General features: G+C 42.7%; 1 protein-coding gene across 4 annotated transcripts in view; it reads left to right on the top strand.

The window, feature by feature from the left end:
* Window positions 1-12617, top strand: part of myripa (myosin VIIA and Rab interacting protein a) — a 28884-nt gene extending 16267 nt beyond the window's left edge. Inside the window, exons 5-16 of one of the 4 annotated variants that reach the window (XM_078287962.1) lie at window positions 838-918; window positions 2281-2378; window positions 3193-3270; window positions 3601-3729; window positions 4077-4230; window positions 4457-5019; window positions 5188-7515; window positions 8737-8919; window positions 9743-9904; window positions 10880-10978; window positions 11089-11149; window positions 11959-12617. In XM_078287962.1, the coding sequence (XP_078144088.1) occupies window positions 838-918; window positions 2281-2378; window positions 3193-3270; window positions 3601-3729; window positions 4077-4230; window positions 4457-5019; window positions 5188-7515; window positions 8737-8919; window positions 9743-9904; window positions 10880-10978; window positions 11089-11149; window positions 11959-11975 (3953 nt within the window). In that variant the 3' untranslated portion in view covers window positions 11976-12617. Of the gene's footprint in view, window positions 1-837; window positions 919-2280; window positions 2379-3189; window positions 3271-3600; window positions 3730-4076; window positions 4231-4456; window positions 5020-5187; window positions 7516-8736; window positions 8920-9742; window positions 9905-10879; window positions 10979-11088; window positions 11150-11958 lie in introns of all 4 variants that reach the window. The other 3 variants (XM_071923529.2, XM_071923528.2, XM_071923527.2) reach the window with 3 other exon arrangements.
* The last annotated feature ends 54 nt before the right edge of the window (window positions 12618-12671 follow it).

Here is a 12671-nt window from a genome sequence, read left to right as displayed (position 1 = left end):
GTCGGCTTCTGAACCTGCTGTGCACGGATCAGGTCCTTCCGGTAATGCCACACACGAGACCGCTCTAATGCACTTACGTAACCACAAATGGCAGCATTGTTGCGCGAATATTTACATGACGTGAAAAAGAGCTCAGGGCCCCGAGCGGGGAGGGGGATCTATCTGTGACTGTGCTCTATTACCAAATACCTCAGGCTGGAGGCAGGGATCTGCTCAGTCACCGGCCCGAAATCAGAAAGTACACATTCAAAATCTCAAGCCATGTATTTATAGTGTCAAACCATATTTTTAAAGGCAGACATATGAGATTTGTATAGCCATTATTCTTGTTTAGAGCATAGATGTGTCACTAACCCCATGCATTTTTTTTGTCTTTTTAAAATAATATTTATAGATGATTATTACTATTATACTCAAAGTCCTAAGTTTATAGGGAGTGTTCACGTCAAACATTAATATTCATGAAATAAGTCATAAAAGTTATGAGATTTTCTATGCACTGTTAATATAGTACAAAGTAAACCTCTTTTCCCCCACTTTTTTATTTCTTTTTTCTTTTTTGCTTCAATTTCAACATATACTGTCTTTTGTTTACAATTCAAAAACCAAGCTTCAGGATGAGAAATTCATTCCATGTAAATGTACCCTATCTGTGTATTCAGGGATTCACAACATTGAAATGAACTGTCAAAAACAATACAGCGTTACATTTGGATTGGGGTGGAATAATACTTTGTTTACCTGTATGAGTCATCCTCTTCCCCATTATGCAGCAGCTATCCATTACGGACACTGTGCCATGTCTACATTTGTCTGTGTTTGTTTCTGTGTGAGCAGAGGGCAGCGCCTACGAGGAGAGCATCTGCAATGAGGGCAGCGTCTGTGGGAGCGACTCAACCTTCTACAGACAAAGTGAAGGTGCACACACACATTTTAATATTCCTCGTTATTTCACTGTTCCCTGTTTTTACCGTACACCTGTTTTTATAAAGCAGTTTGTAAACTCTACTTTTAGAGTGCTTTTAAAGTGCTACACATATACAACTTATTACACATTATTAGGAGTAGGAATAGGAGTGGTATTAGTAGTAGTATTGATAGCAGTAGCAGTAGTAGTAGTGGTGGTGGAGTAGTAGGAATTGTAATACTAGTGAGAGTAGCAGTAGTGGCAGTGGTACGGCTGGTATGCTTGTAGAAGTGTTAGTAGTAGAAGTAGTGTTAGTAATGGTAGTAGCAATGTAGTAGTAGTAAAAGTAGTAGTAGTGGTGGTAGTAGTAGAAATAGTGTTAGTAACAGTAGTAATAATAGTGGTAGTGGTAGTAGTTGCAGTAGTAATAGTAGTAGTACTAGTAATTAGGGTAATGGTAGTAGTAGTAATTATAGTAGTAATGGTAGTAGTAGTTGTAATAGTAGTAGTGGTAGTAGTAGAAGTAGTGTTAGCAATAGTAGTAATAGTAGTAGTAGTAGTTATAGTAGCAATACTAGTAGTAGTAATAGTAGTAGTAGTAGTAGTAGTAGCAGTTGTAGTAGTAATAGTAGTAGTAGTAGTAGTAGCAGTAGTAGTGCCAGTAGTTGTAGTTGTACTAGTAGTTTAGGAAATGACACACATACTGTACAGCTGACACTGTAAGTGTTTAACTCTGGCTCCATGTAACCTTCTGAGACTGAACTACCAGTTTCCAGGCTTTTTCCTGATGACGTTCTCTCACTCTTTCAGCTTTTTCAAAAAACTCTGGGTCAGTGTAATCCTCTCATGAATCCATAAACTCCCATTTGTTCCCGATTGTGCTGCCGTGCACAGTCCCCGCTGCTGTACCACAGAGCCGGTGACTTATTAAGCAGCAGAGAAATGAATCGTTAAAGGGCCTTGGTGGTAATCTCCTGGGTCGGGTGTCACTTGCATCCCAAACAGCTGTGGAAGTCTCTTCTGCTCTCTCCCTGCCTGTCTCTCTCTGTCTCTCTGCCCCTCTGTCTCCCTCTCCTCCCAGTCCACCGCACTAACTGGATGAGTGACTGCGACCATGAATGAAAGACTGCAGTGATCTGACGGTCATGTCTCTCCCTGTAGTGATTAGTATTGCAGCGGCTGAAAATAGAGTTGAACAGGATATGACTACTCCCTCCCATTTTACTTATTTGCAATGGGTAAATCATGTTTTGTTTTGATTTCATTTCAAGGATCATGGTACATTTGGAGGTAATGGTACAAAACAAATGGATGGATGGATGGATATAGAGATAAATGTCTAAATAAATGTGGTTGTTATGTTCCCCTGTCAGAGCACAGCATGGCAGAGACGCTCACGGTGGCTTTGCGGGTGGCAGAGGAGGCCATAGATGAAGCCATTTCCAAGGCTGAGTTCGACACTGCCAATCAGGTTACTCATTTTATCCATTTCTTATAAATAGTCTGTTTTAAATATGCATATCTCCTCATAAACACTTCATCATTCATTTACATTAAATTTTACAACAATGCACTGTAATCACCTCTCCTGTAAATAACAATGCATGAAGGGTGATTTTCAGATAGTACTGTGAATGCAGCAGTATATTACTGTTTACTGGTCTGCTATCTCTGCACTATGAGAAAGATACTGTATTTAATACTGTAGAATAAAGTCTTTTCATCAAATATCTCGTTAATCTGATTTCTCTGTCATTTCTGTCAGATTATTGGAAACCATAAGGATTATGTTATATTGCAAATGACATGTATTCATATATTACAGTATTACAGTGTAAGCCAATGTCATGGGATCTTGTGAGACCCACATGAAAAATGTTTATGCATCATAATATTGGCCATAGACCACATTGGTCATTCATTTAAAGTGAAATTACACTCATATCTTAGTGTCTTAATTCATATCTCATAATGTTTTCCAATGTGGCTAAAGAAGCATGATTCCTCTGCACCAGTGCCTGTTACTTCATTTCAGTGCATTCTAGTTGTGACAAATATTTTGTAACACAGCAGCTACTATCTGTATGTTAAATCCCAAAGTACATTTCCGTTTCTTCAGCCACTGCGATATATTTTCCAAAAGATTTACTTTTTTTTTACGCATTTTGTGTTGAGCACAGAAAATATGGCATATATTTAGAGGAGTAATCAGCTTATACCGTGTGTGTGTCTCTGAATAGCTTTCTTATTTGTGTGTTTGTTTGTTGTTGTTTACTCACTAGGAGAAGCAGAATGAGGCACTCTATCTGCGGGAGCACAGAGGAGAGCTCATTGAGGAACTGGCCAAAACTATTGTGCAAAAAGTAAGTCACGGTAATAAATTTTGGTGTTAGAGCTGCCGACACTCCCTCGGTGCATAATAATTCCATTATAATTGATGCAGAGATTTTTTATAGTGTGTAATTAGGGTGATTTATTTTGTGTGAAAGCGATTGCACAACACTCAAATGTAAGTCAACAAGGGGCTTTTGCACAACTGTTACGCTGCAGGGGGATGTGATCAAATGCTTATGTTCTGCACACAATAACATCGAACCATCAATCTGCCCTTAAACGGGAGGATCAAATGATTTCATGCTCTGAAGTGGGATCAGAGCCATATGCAGCACTAATCCTGTCCCTGTGCATGTCAGATCATCAACAGGAGGAAAACCTTGGGTGAGATGAAGCCGGAGTTCGACCAGGATTGGCCCCTTGACCACAAAACTGAGCTTCACCAGCACCTGCCCGCCTGCAGCTCCCTCAACCAGCCCAGCCTCTGGGTAAAAAACACATCACAGTCACAGTCAGACGCACTGAAGGTTCCAAGTACGGTTAATGTACAGGAGTTGTTTGGAAGAAGGTGATGGCAACGAGGATATAGCGTGTGTGCGTGTGTGTGTGTGTGTGTGTGTGTGTCTTGTCTGCTGCACTACAAATCTTCTGACCTGCAAGTTGAAATATGCTGACCTCTGTTGGTTGGACATAAAAAAATATTTATTGATTTTATTGTTTTGCTGGCATTCAGCCTGACCACATAGAAGGTAACAGCCATAGTTATGATCATAGTTATAGTGTGACAATTTCAATTTTGTTTTCAACAATTTTCATTTGTCATTACTTCCCCCAGAGGTCTCGCTCTGCCTTCTCCCTGTTGGACAATGACCTTCCAGATCTGAACTCTGGGGTTTCCCAGAAGAAGGACCCTCTGCAGGGGTTAAAGAAGGAAGGTGGAGGCTCTGCCATGTCTACATGGAAGAGTGTAGACCGGCTGGACAACTCTAGTAAGATCATGTTGCTCATTGCCTTAAATACAAACTTACACATTACTTCCATATTAAGGCTGAAGTAATTTAAAAATGAGATTTGACAGCAATATTCACTGTTGGCTAAAGCTTGCCTCCACTGTGTTTGTTTTTGGTTGTTTTTCTGTCTGTCTGCTGCATGTGTGATTGTTTGTCTGTATGTCTGTCTCCTCGTATGTGTGTGTGTGTGTGTGTGCATCCGGAGGTGTGTCTTCAGTGCTGAAGAGTCCAGACGGGAACTGGATTGCCCTGCAGAGTGCCCAGCTGTCGCGTCCCAGCCTGCTGACCAAAAGGAAGAGCCTGGTCTTCAGCGCCTTGGAGAAGGAGTCCGGGGTCGTCTCCGCCTACGAAGGCATGGGCTCCGACAACGAAGCCAAGCCTGACCCTGACAGCTGCTGGGGCGCCGCCCTGCAGGAGTTCCAGAGGAAGATGACAGACTCTAACTTCAACCTCCAGGACACCCAGGACACCCACAGTCACCAATCCAGGACCCCCTCGCCTCTGATGGGCCGCCGAGGCAGCAGAGACGCCCTGTTTTCAGACTCCGAGGGGAACTTGAAGCCTCTCCTCGCTATTTTTAAGCTGCCCCAGAAGATCAAACGGCCTTCTTCATCCCGCCGGACCAGCGTCATTGATGTGAACTTTAACCCGGAAGGAGCAAGAGAGGAGAGCAGTGGGGCTGCTGAGGTGGAAGTGGGAAAAGTCAGGAGATCACGGAAGAAAAGGAGGAGTAAAAAGGAGCAAGTGCCAGCTTCTTCTTCTGTGCCGGTAAGAGCAAGAGATTACATGGGACTACAAAATGTATAAGATAAGTTAAGATAAGATAAGATAAGATAACTAAAAATAAGTTAAATAAATTCTGCGTATTGGATGACATTTCTACATTGCCCCGCAGAAATACCCATGTTTTGAACCTACCATTTCTTAAATTCACAGGATTACAACAATATCTCTCTGGACATGCTGGTGAACAAGTGCAATGTGAATAAAGGCAACCAATCCCAGCATGCATCTGATGCTGCGACCCCTGACACTCTGACCTCTGAGGCCGCAACACTTGAACCGTTTGACCTCGATGATGACGTCACAGGAGGCGGAGCCAATCAAATGGTCCAGGAACTCACATTCAAACTGCAGCAGCTAGCGAGCCAAGTTAGCATCTCCCACCTCTCCACTAGAGAAGATGAACTTGACGGAGGGAGAGACGCCGAGGGACAGAGGGAGGAAAGAGAGAGAGAAGGAGGCAGGGAAAGAGAGCAGGAAGAAGACGAGAGGTTGTGGAAGATGGACGTCGATGTGGACGGAGGAAGAACAGAGGATGAGAAAGAGAAGGAAGAAGACGATGAGGAGATGAAATACAAACTGTACAGGCTTGTTGCCCAGTCCACGCTCACATACTTCTCATCCTCTGATGACGAGCAGGACAGAGCGGGCCAGAGTGAGGAAGAGAGGGAGGAAGATATGGAGGAGGAGAACGGAGAACAGAAGGAGAGAAGGACGGAAGCGCTTACCTTCAAACTGTGTCAGCTGGAAAAACAAACCGGGGCTAACCAGTTCTCATCCACGGAGGATGAGCTGGACAGAGTTGGCTTCAGTGATGGAGAGAGGGAGAGAGGAGAAGAGGAGGATGGGAAGAAAGAGGAGCTGGCGGCGAAACTTTGCAGATTAGCCAGCCAAGTCAACGCCACCCAGTTTTCATCCACCGAGGACGAGCTGGACAGAGCAGGCAGAGGCGAAGGGGAGGAGGAGGCGATAGGCGAAGAGACCCTGTGGATAATGGAGGCGGAGAAAGCCGTCCAGGCCACTCAGGTGCGCAACTTGGCCAGTCTAGTCAGCGCCTCCCAGTTCTCCTCCACTGAAGATGAGCTGGATAGAGTCGGAGAGAACGAGGGAGAGAGGGAGGCAGAGGTCGATAAAGGAGAGAGCGATACCGAGAGCGCCGCGGAGAGAAAGGAGCCGTGGCTCATGAAGATTGAGAGGGAAGGAGTGGCGGAAAAGATCGAGGAGAGGAGAGGACGCGTCGGAGACTTAAATGTGAAAATGTTTGACTTTGGGGATGAAGTCGACTCGGAAGGAGAGAAGCCGACGGACGCAAACAAAGTAGAAAAAGACATAAGGAGGGAAGAGAGCTGTGAGGAGACAGTGTCAGACAGCGAGAGGAAGGTGGAGGCTGTCCGACAAGATGAAACAGAGGCGCAGGAACCTGAAAAGAAAGGTTGCGTGGGAGAGAGAGTGAGAGAGGAGAGGAATGAGGATGAAAGGAGCGTAGAGGAGCAAGCAGGAAAGGTAGACGTTTTGACAGGGGCCCTGGCTGAAAGAGAGAAAGAGACAGATGAAAGACAAGAGGAAGAGTTAAACGTAGAGGTGGAAGCGGAGAGATCGAAGGAAAGGGTTGAGGAGAGGACAGCCACAGCCTTACATGAGACAAGAGTCCCACGGGAGAACATTTTACAGCGCCAACCGGAGGCGGAGAGGTCAGATGAAAAGGAAGGAGGAGAGAGACCGGCGGAGGGAAAGACCAGAGAAGTCACAGAGAGAAGGGGAAAATGGGAAACAGCAGAAAGCGATGAGGAAGATGTCGAGTTTGACAGAATAATCAGTAGCATGCTGATGATGTCTCTGGACGAGATGCAGGTAGACACACTAGCTGACAAAGTAGAGGATGAATTTGGGGAAACAGCGGGAAGGAATAAAGAACTAGAGGAAGTAGATGACAAGATAGGGGGAGAAACTGGAAAGATAGAAAAGACTGTCGCTGCACAAAGCACAAATGTTTCAAAGGAGGCAGTAAGTGCAGAAGAGAGTAGAAGTGGAGGTGATAACATGATGCCAGAGTCAGTTGTGAGTGAGGGAGAGATAGATGATTTCGAAAGAGAAAATGTGATTGAGCAAAATGAAGGTGAGGTTTGTAGAAAGAGTGGAGTTGCTATAAACATAAATGCAGATCCACCAGAAAGACTGGCACAACCGAATTTAGAGAAGCAACATACAATAGATGTGACAATTAATGACATGCATGAGGAGAGAGATGAATGGACATGCAAAAGAAAGGAAGCGCATGAGGAGGAACGAGAGGAGACGAGAGGAAAGATGCAAATGAGGGAGAGGCAGGGAGATCCTGCTGGAGAAAGTGAGGAGGGAGGATGTGAAAGGAAGGAAGCAGATGAAACATTCAAAGGAACCAAAGAAAAAAGTGCAGAAGACGTGGAGCAAAGCGCCGCCTCTGATCCGGAGGGTATTCTGTCACCAGAGGAGATTCAGAACGTAAGAACTGCAGCTCGGGGAAAAAAAAGTTTATACTTCTCTAAGGGCAGTGACACACTAAGCGTTTTTTTGGGCATCATAGATGGGCAACAGCAACAGTATCAAAGTGAGACACAAGCTCAAAAGTCAATTCAAATATTTCTCAAAACACTATGTGATTAAAGCAACATTGAGCATTGAGCAATTAGGCTCTGTTGCCCATTAGTTGCCAAAAACCAGAGTAACACTTCCTTCAGATGCTTTCTGCAATGCAAGTAACCGCTAACGACTAACACTCTGCTTGATGCCGCTTTTCTTCTCCCTCTCTATCTATCCTCTACTTCCTTCTTTTCTGCTCTTTTTCTCTGCGCACTAGGATAGGGATGCGGAGCTAGACAAAACAATACAGTTTATATCAACTCTGCTAGAGCAGGTGAGAATGAACACTTCTTGTTTTGCTTTGGCAAGGCAGCATGGTAGAAAATGAAGGCTGTGATTGCCATTAAAGATACAACTGCACCTCCCATCTTACTCGATCTTTTCACCTACTTTTTCCTCTCATTATTTTCATGTGACTTTATATCTCATTTTGTCTTTTCTATTTTCAATACACTGTATTTTTCCATGTATGTATCTACACAGAATTTGTATTATGTGTGGTTTTCCAATATATCAGGCAGATATTGGCTTTCTATTCAATATCAACCAGTCATGTCGTCCACCGCTGACATGATGGAGGTTCCTCCCTGTCCACAGCTACATAAAAAAAACCTGTAAAACCTGCAATGACATTTTATTTTCTTTGTACATTTTATTTTTTAATTTAATTGTTAAATGTTTGTTTTTATTCTTCTTTTAAGGTAGCGATGTATCCCTGAGATTCCCCTTCCATTGAATAGGCAAACCTTCAAATCATTTTATTAGAATGGGTTTCAAAGGAGACTTTCCCATGTGAGTGTGTCCCATGATGATATGAATGCTGTTTCAGAGGATTTCCCCCTAAGAAGGATAAAATTCTGGGAAGAACACTGAATTGTTGTAATTTTTGGACATGAAAATGTTCAAATTGAAAGATATCTGCAGCTTCAGCACAAAAATAATAGTATCAATCTTCAAAAAAACATATCTGTTGAACCCTAACTTGTATGGGCTTTAATGTATCTTGGCATGTGTATGTGTGCTTGCCTGTGTGTGTGTGTGTGTGTGTGTGTGTGTGTGTGTGTGTGTGTGTGTGCGCTGTAGAGGTACTCAGCGGTGTCCCTGCGCAGCATTACCACTGAGGTGCTGAAGGTGCTGAATGCCACCGAGGAGCTGCTGCAGGGGGTGGAGGGGGGATGCAGCGGCCCCCGACCCTCCGGCCCCTCACTGCCCCCCAACACCGACCCCAACAAGCTGGACCAACAGTTCTCCAGACTGGAGGAGAATGTGAGTTCAGCTTCATTTCACTTTTGACATTTAATTTACATTGCAGTTTATGAGGACACTGTTTGTTAAAAGAACTTGATTTAAGTCGATTACCTGTAGCTGTTATCCAGAGTGATTTACGATAAGTGCAACAATAGTATACAGTAGCCTAGTAGTATAATTTAAGTATAATTTGAGCCTAGCCAATAGGTTTAAATAAAAGTGCAATGTTCGATTTATGTCTTTTGGGTTCCATAGTATAAAGATTATTAAGAAAGAAGATTTTGAAGCCTGGAAGTTGTACATTTAAATACGTGAGTGCAAAAAAATAAATATATGAATATTTAGCATTTAAATTTTAGCTCTGATGTAATGCTGCAGAGTTTAATATGTCCTATAACTTACTACTGCAGTATAATATGTACAGTATTGTATTGTATAATTGAAGGGTTTAATTCCACAATAAAATAAATCCATTCTGGAATTTGCTTGATGTTCACTTTTTATAATTTCACAAAAAAACAACTGATTATATCATATGAAATGTTATGGTTTTGTGGCTGTGGTAGCCTAGATGTTACAGAAGACGGCTTGTGACCACAAAGTCACCAGTCCGGCTGGGAAAATGTGGAAGGGGAGAGAGAAAGAGTAATGTGCTCCACTGCCTCAGCAACCACTGTTTATGTGTCCTTGAGCAAGGCACTTAACTCTTTCTACTGGGCGTGGATGTGTGTAACTGTATGAATATGAAGCAGGGAAAAGAGCTTCCATGTAAATACCTAATGATTTCAGTAATAATCCACAAGTGAAACTCTTCATTTGTGTTGACCTGGCCGTGCTCCAGGTGTATGTGGCAGCTGGCGCAGTGTACGGCCTGGAGGCGGAGCTGAGCGACCTGGAGGAGTGCGCCAGGGGCATCAGCGGCGCCACGTCCGACTGCGAGCTGTCCTTCCTGGAGGAGCAGGTGGCATCAGCAGCTGCCAAGGTTCAACAGTCTGAGCTACAGGTGGGTTTGGGCTGGATGGCACCCATCTTTAGAGCTGAAAGAGGCATATAAAGGGTCCTAAACATGTTCTACCGCTTATTTATAGACCTACATAACTCAGTCATCTATGGGAGCCGTGTCCTGCTTGTTTTCTATCATGTCTGGTGTTGCAAAGTTAAAGGAATTTCCCACAGCGTGATAAATAATACTATAAGTATATAATAAATAATACTATCTCATAGATGGTGTGGTGTTTAAAATGTAGCCCTGCTGGCCAAGGTCTGAACCCAAGCAGAACTTTCTTTCCTTGATTTTCCTACTCTGTATCCCCCTCAGCCTTCTGCAGTCTCAATGAAGAAAAAAATTGCCCACAGTTCTACTCTACTGTTACTACCTGAGAAGTTTAGTGAAAAATGTGGTGCCATAACTCGAAATTTGGTAAAATCTGGAGGGATGATGCATCTTCGCACTGTGATCCAGCATTTTAAAAAATTATATTGATTGGCCTGATGGGGGGTGCCATAATTAAAATTTCTTCAAGACACCACTGGTCCAATTTTGAATGATGCATCTTGGCACTGTGTTCTGCTGTTAAAAAAAACCCACTGATTAGCCTCATGGGGACGCCATAATTAAAGGCCAAAATGTCAAACTTTGAAAGGCCCTAACTCACACCGCAAGTCCAATTAACAAGAAAATTCTTACACACATCCAGCTATCCTTAACTACACTGACTCTTTCAGACACCACTGGCCCAATTTTGATGAAACTTGGAGGAATGATGCATTTTGCCACTGTGTTCTGGTGTTTAAAAACATTACACTAATTGGGCTGATGAAGGCACTACAATTAAAGGTCAAAATTTCAAAATCTGAAAGGCCATAACTGCTACACCATCAGTCTGGTTTTGATGAGACTTTGAGGGATGATGCTGATGATGATCATTTGTGGGGGACGACATGTTTCACTTGTGTCACTGTGCTGTCGGTGCTGTAGATATCGGACATCTCGGCCAGGATTGCTGCGTTGAAGAGCGCAGGCCTCAATGTGGACCCACAGTCACGCTTCACTAAGGCCAGGACCATACCGGTCATGGTACGGTACTACAGTGCATGATTATACATCTTATGCCAACAGTGTATAACAATCAGAATGTCTATGCTGGCACTTAAGAAACGATGCTCTTCCTGTGCTTCTCTTTGCAGCCCATCACCCTCGACTCATCAAGACAACTGAGGAGGAGATTACCTGCCCCACCTGTGAAAGGTAAGAGACTCTTTGTGCTATTACTTCACCACAAACTGATGTTTTGACTTTACTTCAGAGCCTGTGCAGACCCTGCTCAAATACTATCAAGTAGGGATGGGATATATCGAAATTCAATATATCGCAATACAAAAATGTGACAATACGTATCGTGGGGCAGAAAAATTAACTGCAATATTAGCTCCATTTTATTCTGCTGTAGTAATCACAAATGAGACGGCTTGCCCATCACAATTTCACAACCTCTCCACCCAAATTATATTACTTGTACTTTGTAATGACGTTTTTAAATTGTTGTTTACAGTCTAGTAAGCCAATGCTATTGCTAGAAGGGTTTGTGGCTCAGGAACAAGCAGAATTCTGCACAGTCAGACTTTGTTGTCATTGAACTTTTATTTATTACATCGCATCGTGGTTGTATAGAATTGTGAATTTCATTTGCATATCGTCCCATGCCTACTATCAAGTTCTCCATAGTAGGGATGAAAACAAAATTACAAAATTACTAATAGCATTGTTTTAACCTGCAGAGTACCACATGGGTGTGTCACACCCAAAACAGATTGTTTTAATGATCACAAGAAAGCATTTGAAAGTCAATTTAGTGGACTTTTCTGTGAATAACAGCCTACTGACACTATGACATGTCCCAGGTAAACCCCACACATCTAATAAGAACTACTTAAGAACTGCTAGTACTAATAAGTACTATTCAGCTGAGGTCTGCGTCTTATTTTTTACAGCTCCTAATCATTCTGTATTTGAATTAAAAATGAATGCATCATTTTCTTTGTCCCATTGTGTCTCAGAAGACAAAGAACCGTAAGCCGGGTTGACTGGTGCCATGTGACGAGCCAACCAGGACCTTCGCAGTCTCCTCCACCACAGCAGTGCCTTGATCCTGGGACTCTGCAGCCTACAGGCCGCTCTAAGTGATCCAGCTGGACGGGTGCTCTTTGCCTTAATTTCACACTACATTCAACTACGCCGCACCTCAGAGAATACGGGACAGTACTATGTGTGTTCTCTGTTTTTGTGCTGTATATCACTGCTGGTGGAGAAAAACCTCAGATTCTTCAAATGTCAACTTTTCAGGAATTTAGAAAAAAAACTAATTATTTATTTCCAGATTGATGACTGTGCATTTTTGAAAATTTCTTCTGAGGTTTTGAAGGGTGTCATGGCCTTGTTCAACTCTAGGATCAGATAAATCAGCTCACATAAGAACAGGAAAATTACTAAAATTTGAGTATTTGATATTCCATACGTGGACAAGACTGATTTCCGAACAGTGAGATAGAAGTGGTGAAATTAGTACCTTATATGTGTAAAAATAAATTGTTAAATGTTTAAAATAAAATACTTTTGTATAGAGTGTTTATCTTAACTATGCCATTGAGTGAAACAATTTGTTAGTTCGTTGACCATTGAACTTGTTGATGAATAAAGCCATATAAATGCTGTACAATGACTGAGAAGACAATGGTATTATCAGCCACATAAACAAGCAGTACAGCTATTG

This window comes from Centroberyx gerrardi, chromosome 13 (assembly GCF_048128805.1).
Source record: "Centroberyx gerrardi isolate f3 chromosome 13, fCenGer3.hap1.cur.20231027, whole genome shotgun sequence".
Classification (NCBI taxonomy): Eukaryota; Metazoa; Chordata; class Actinopteri; order Beryciformes; family Berycidae; genus Centroberyx; species Centroberyx gerrardi.
This window is presented reverse-complemented; position numbering and strand designations above follow the sequence as displayed.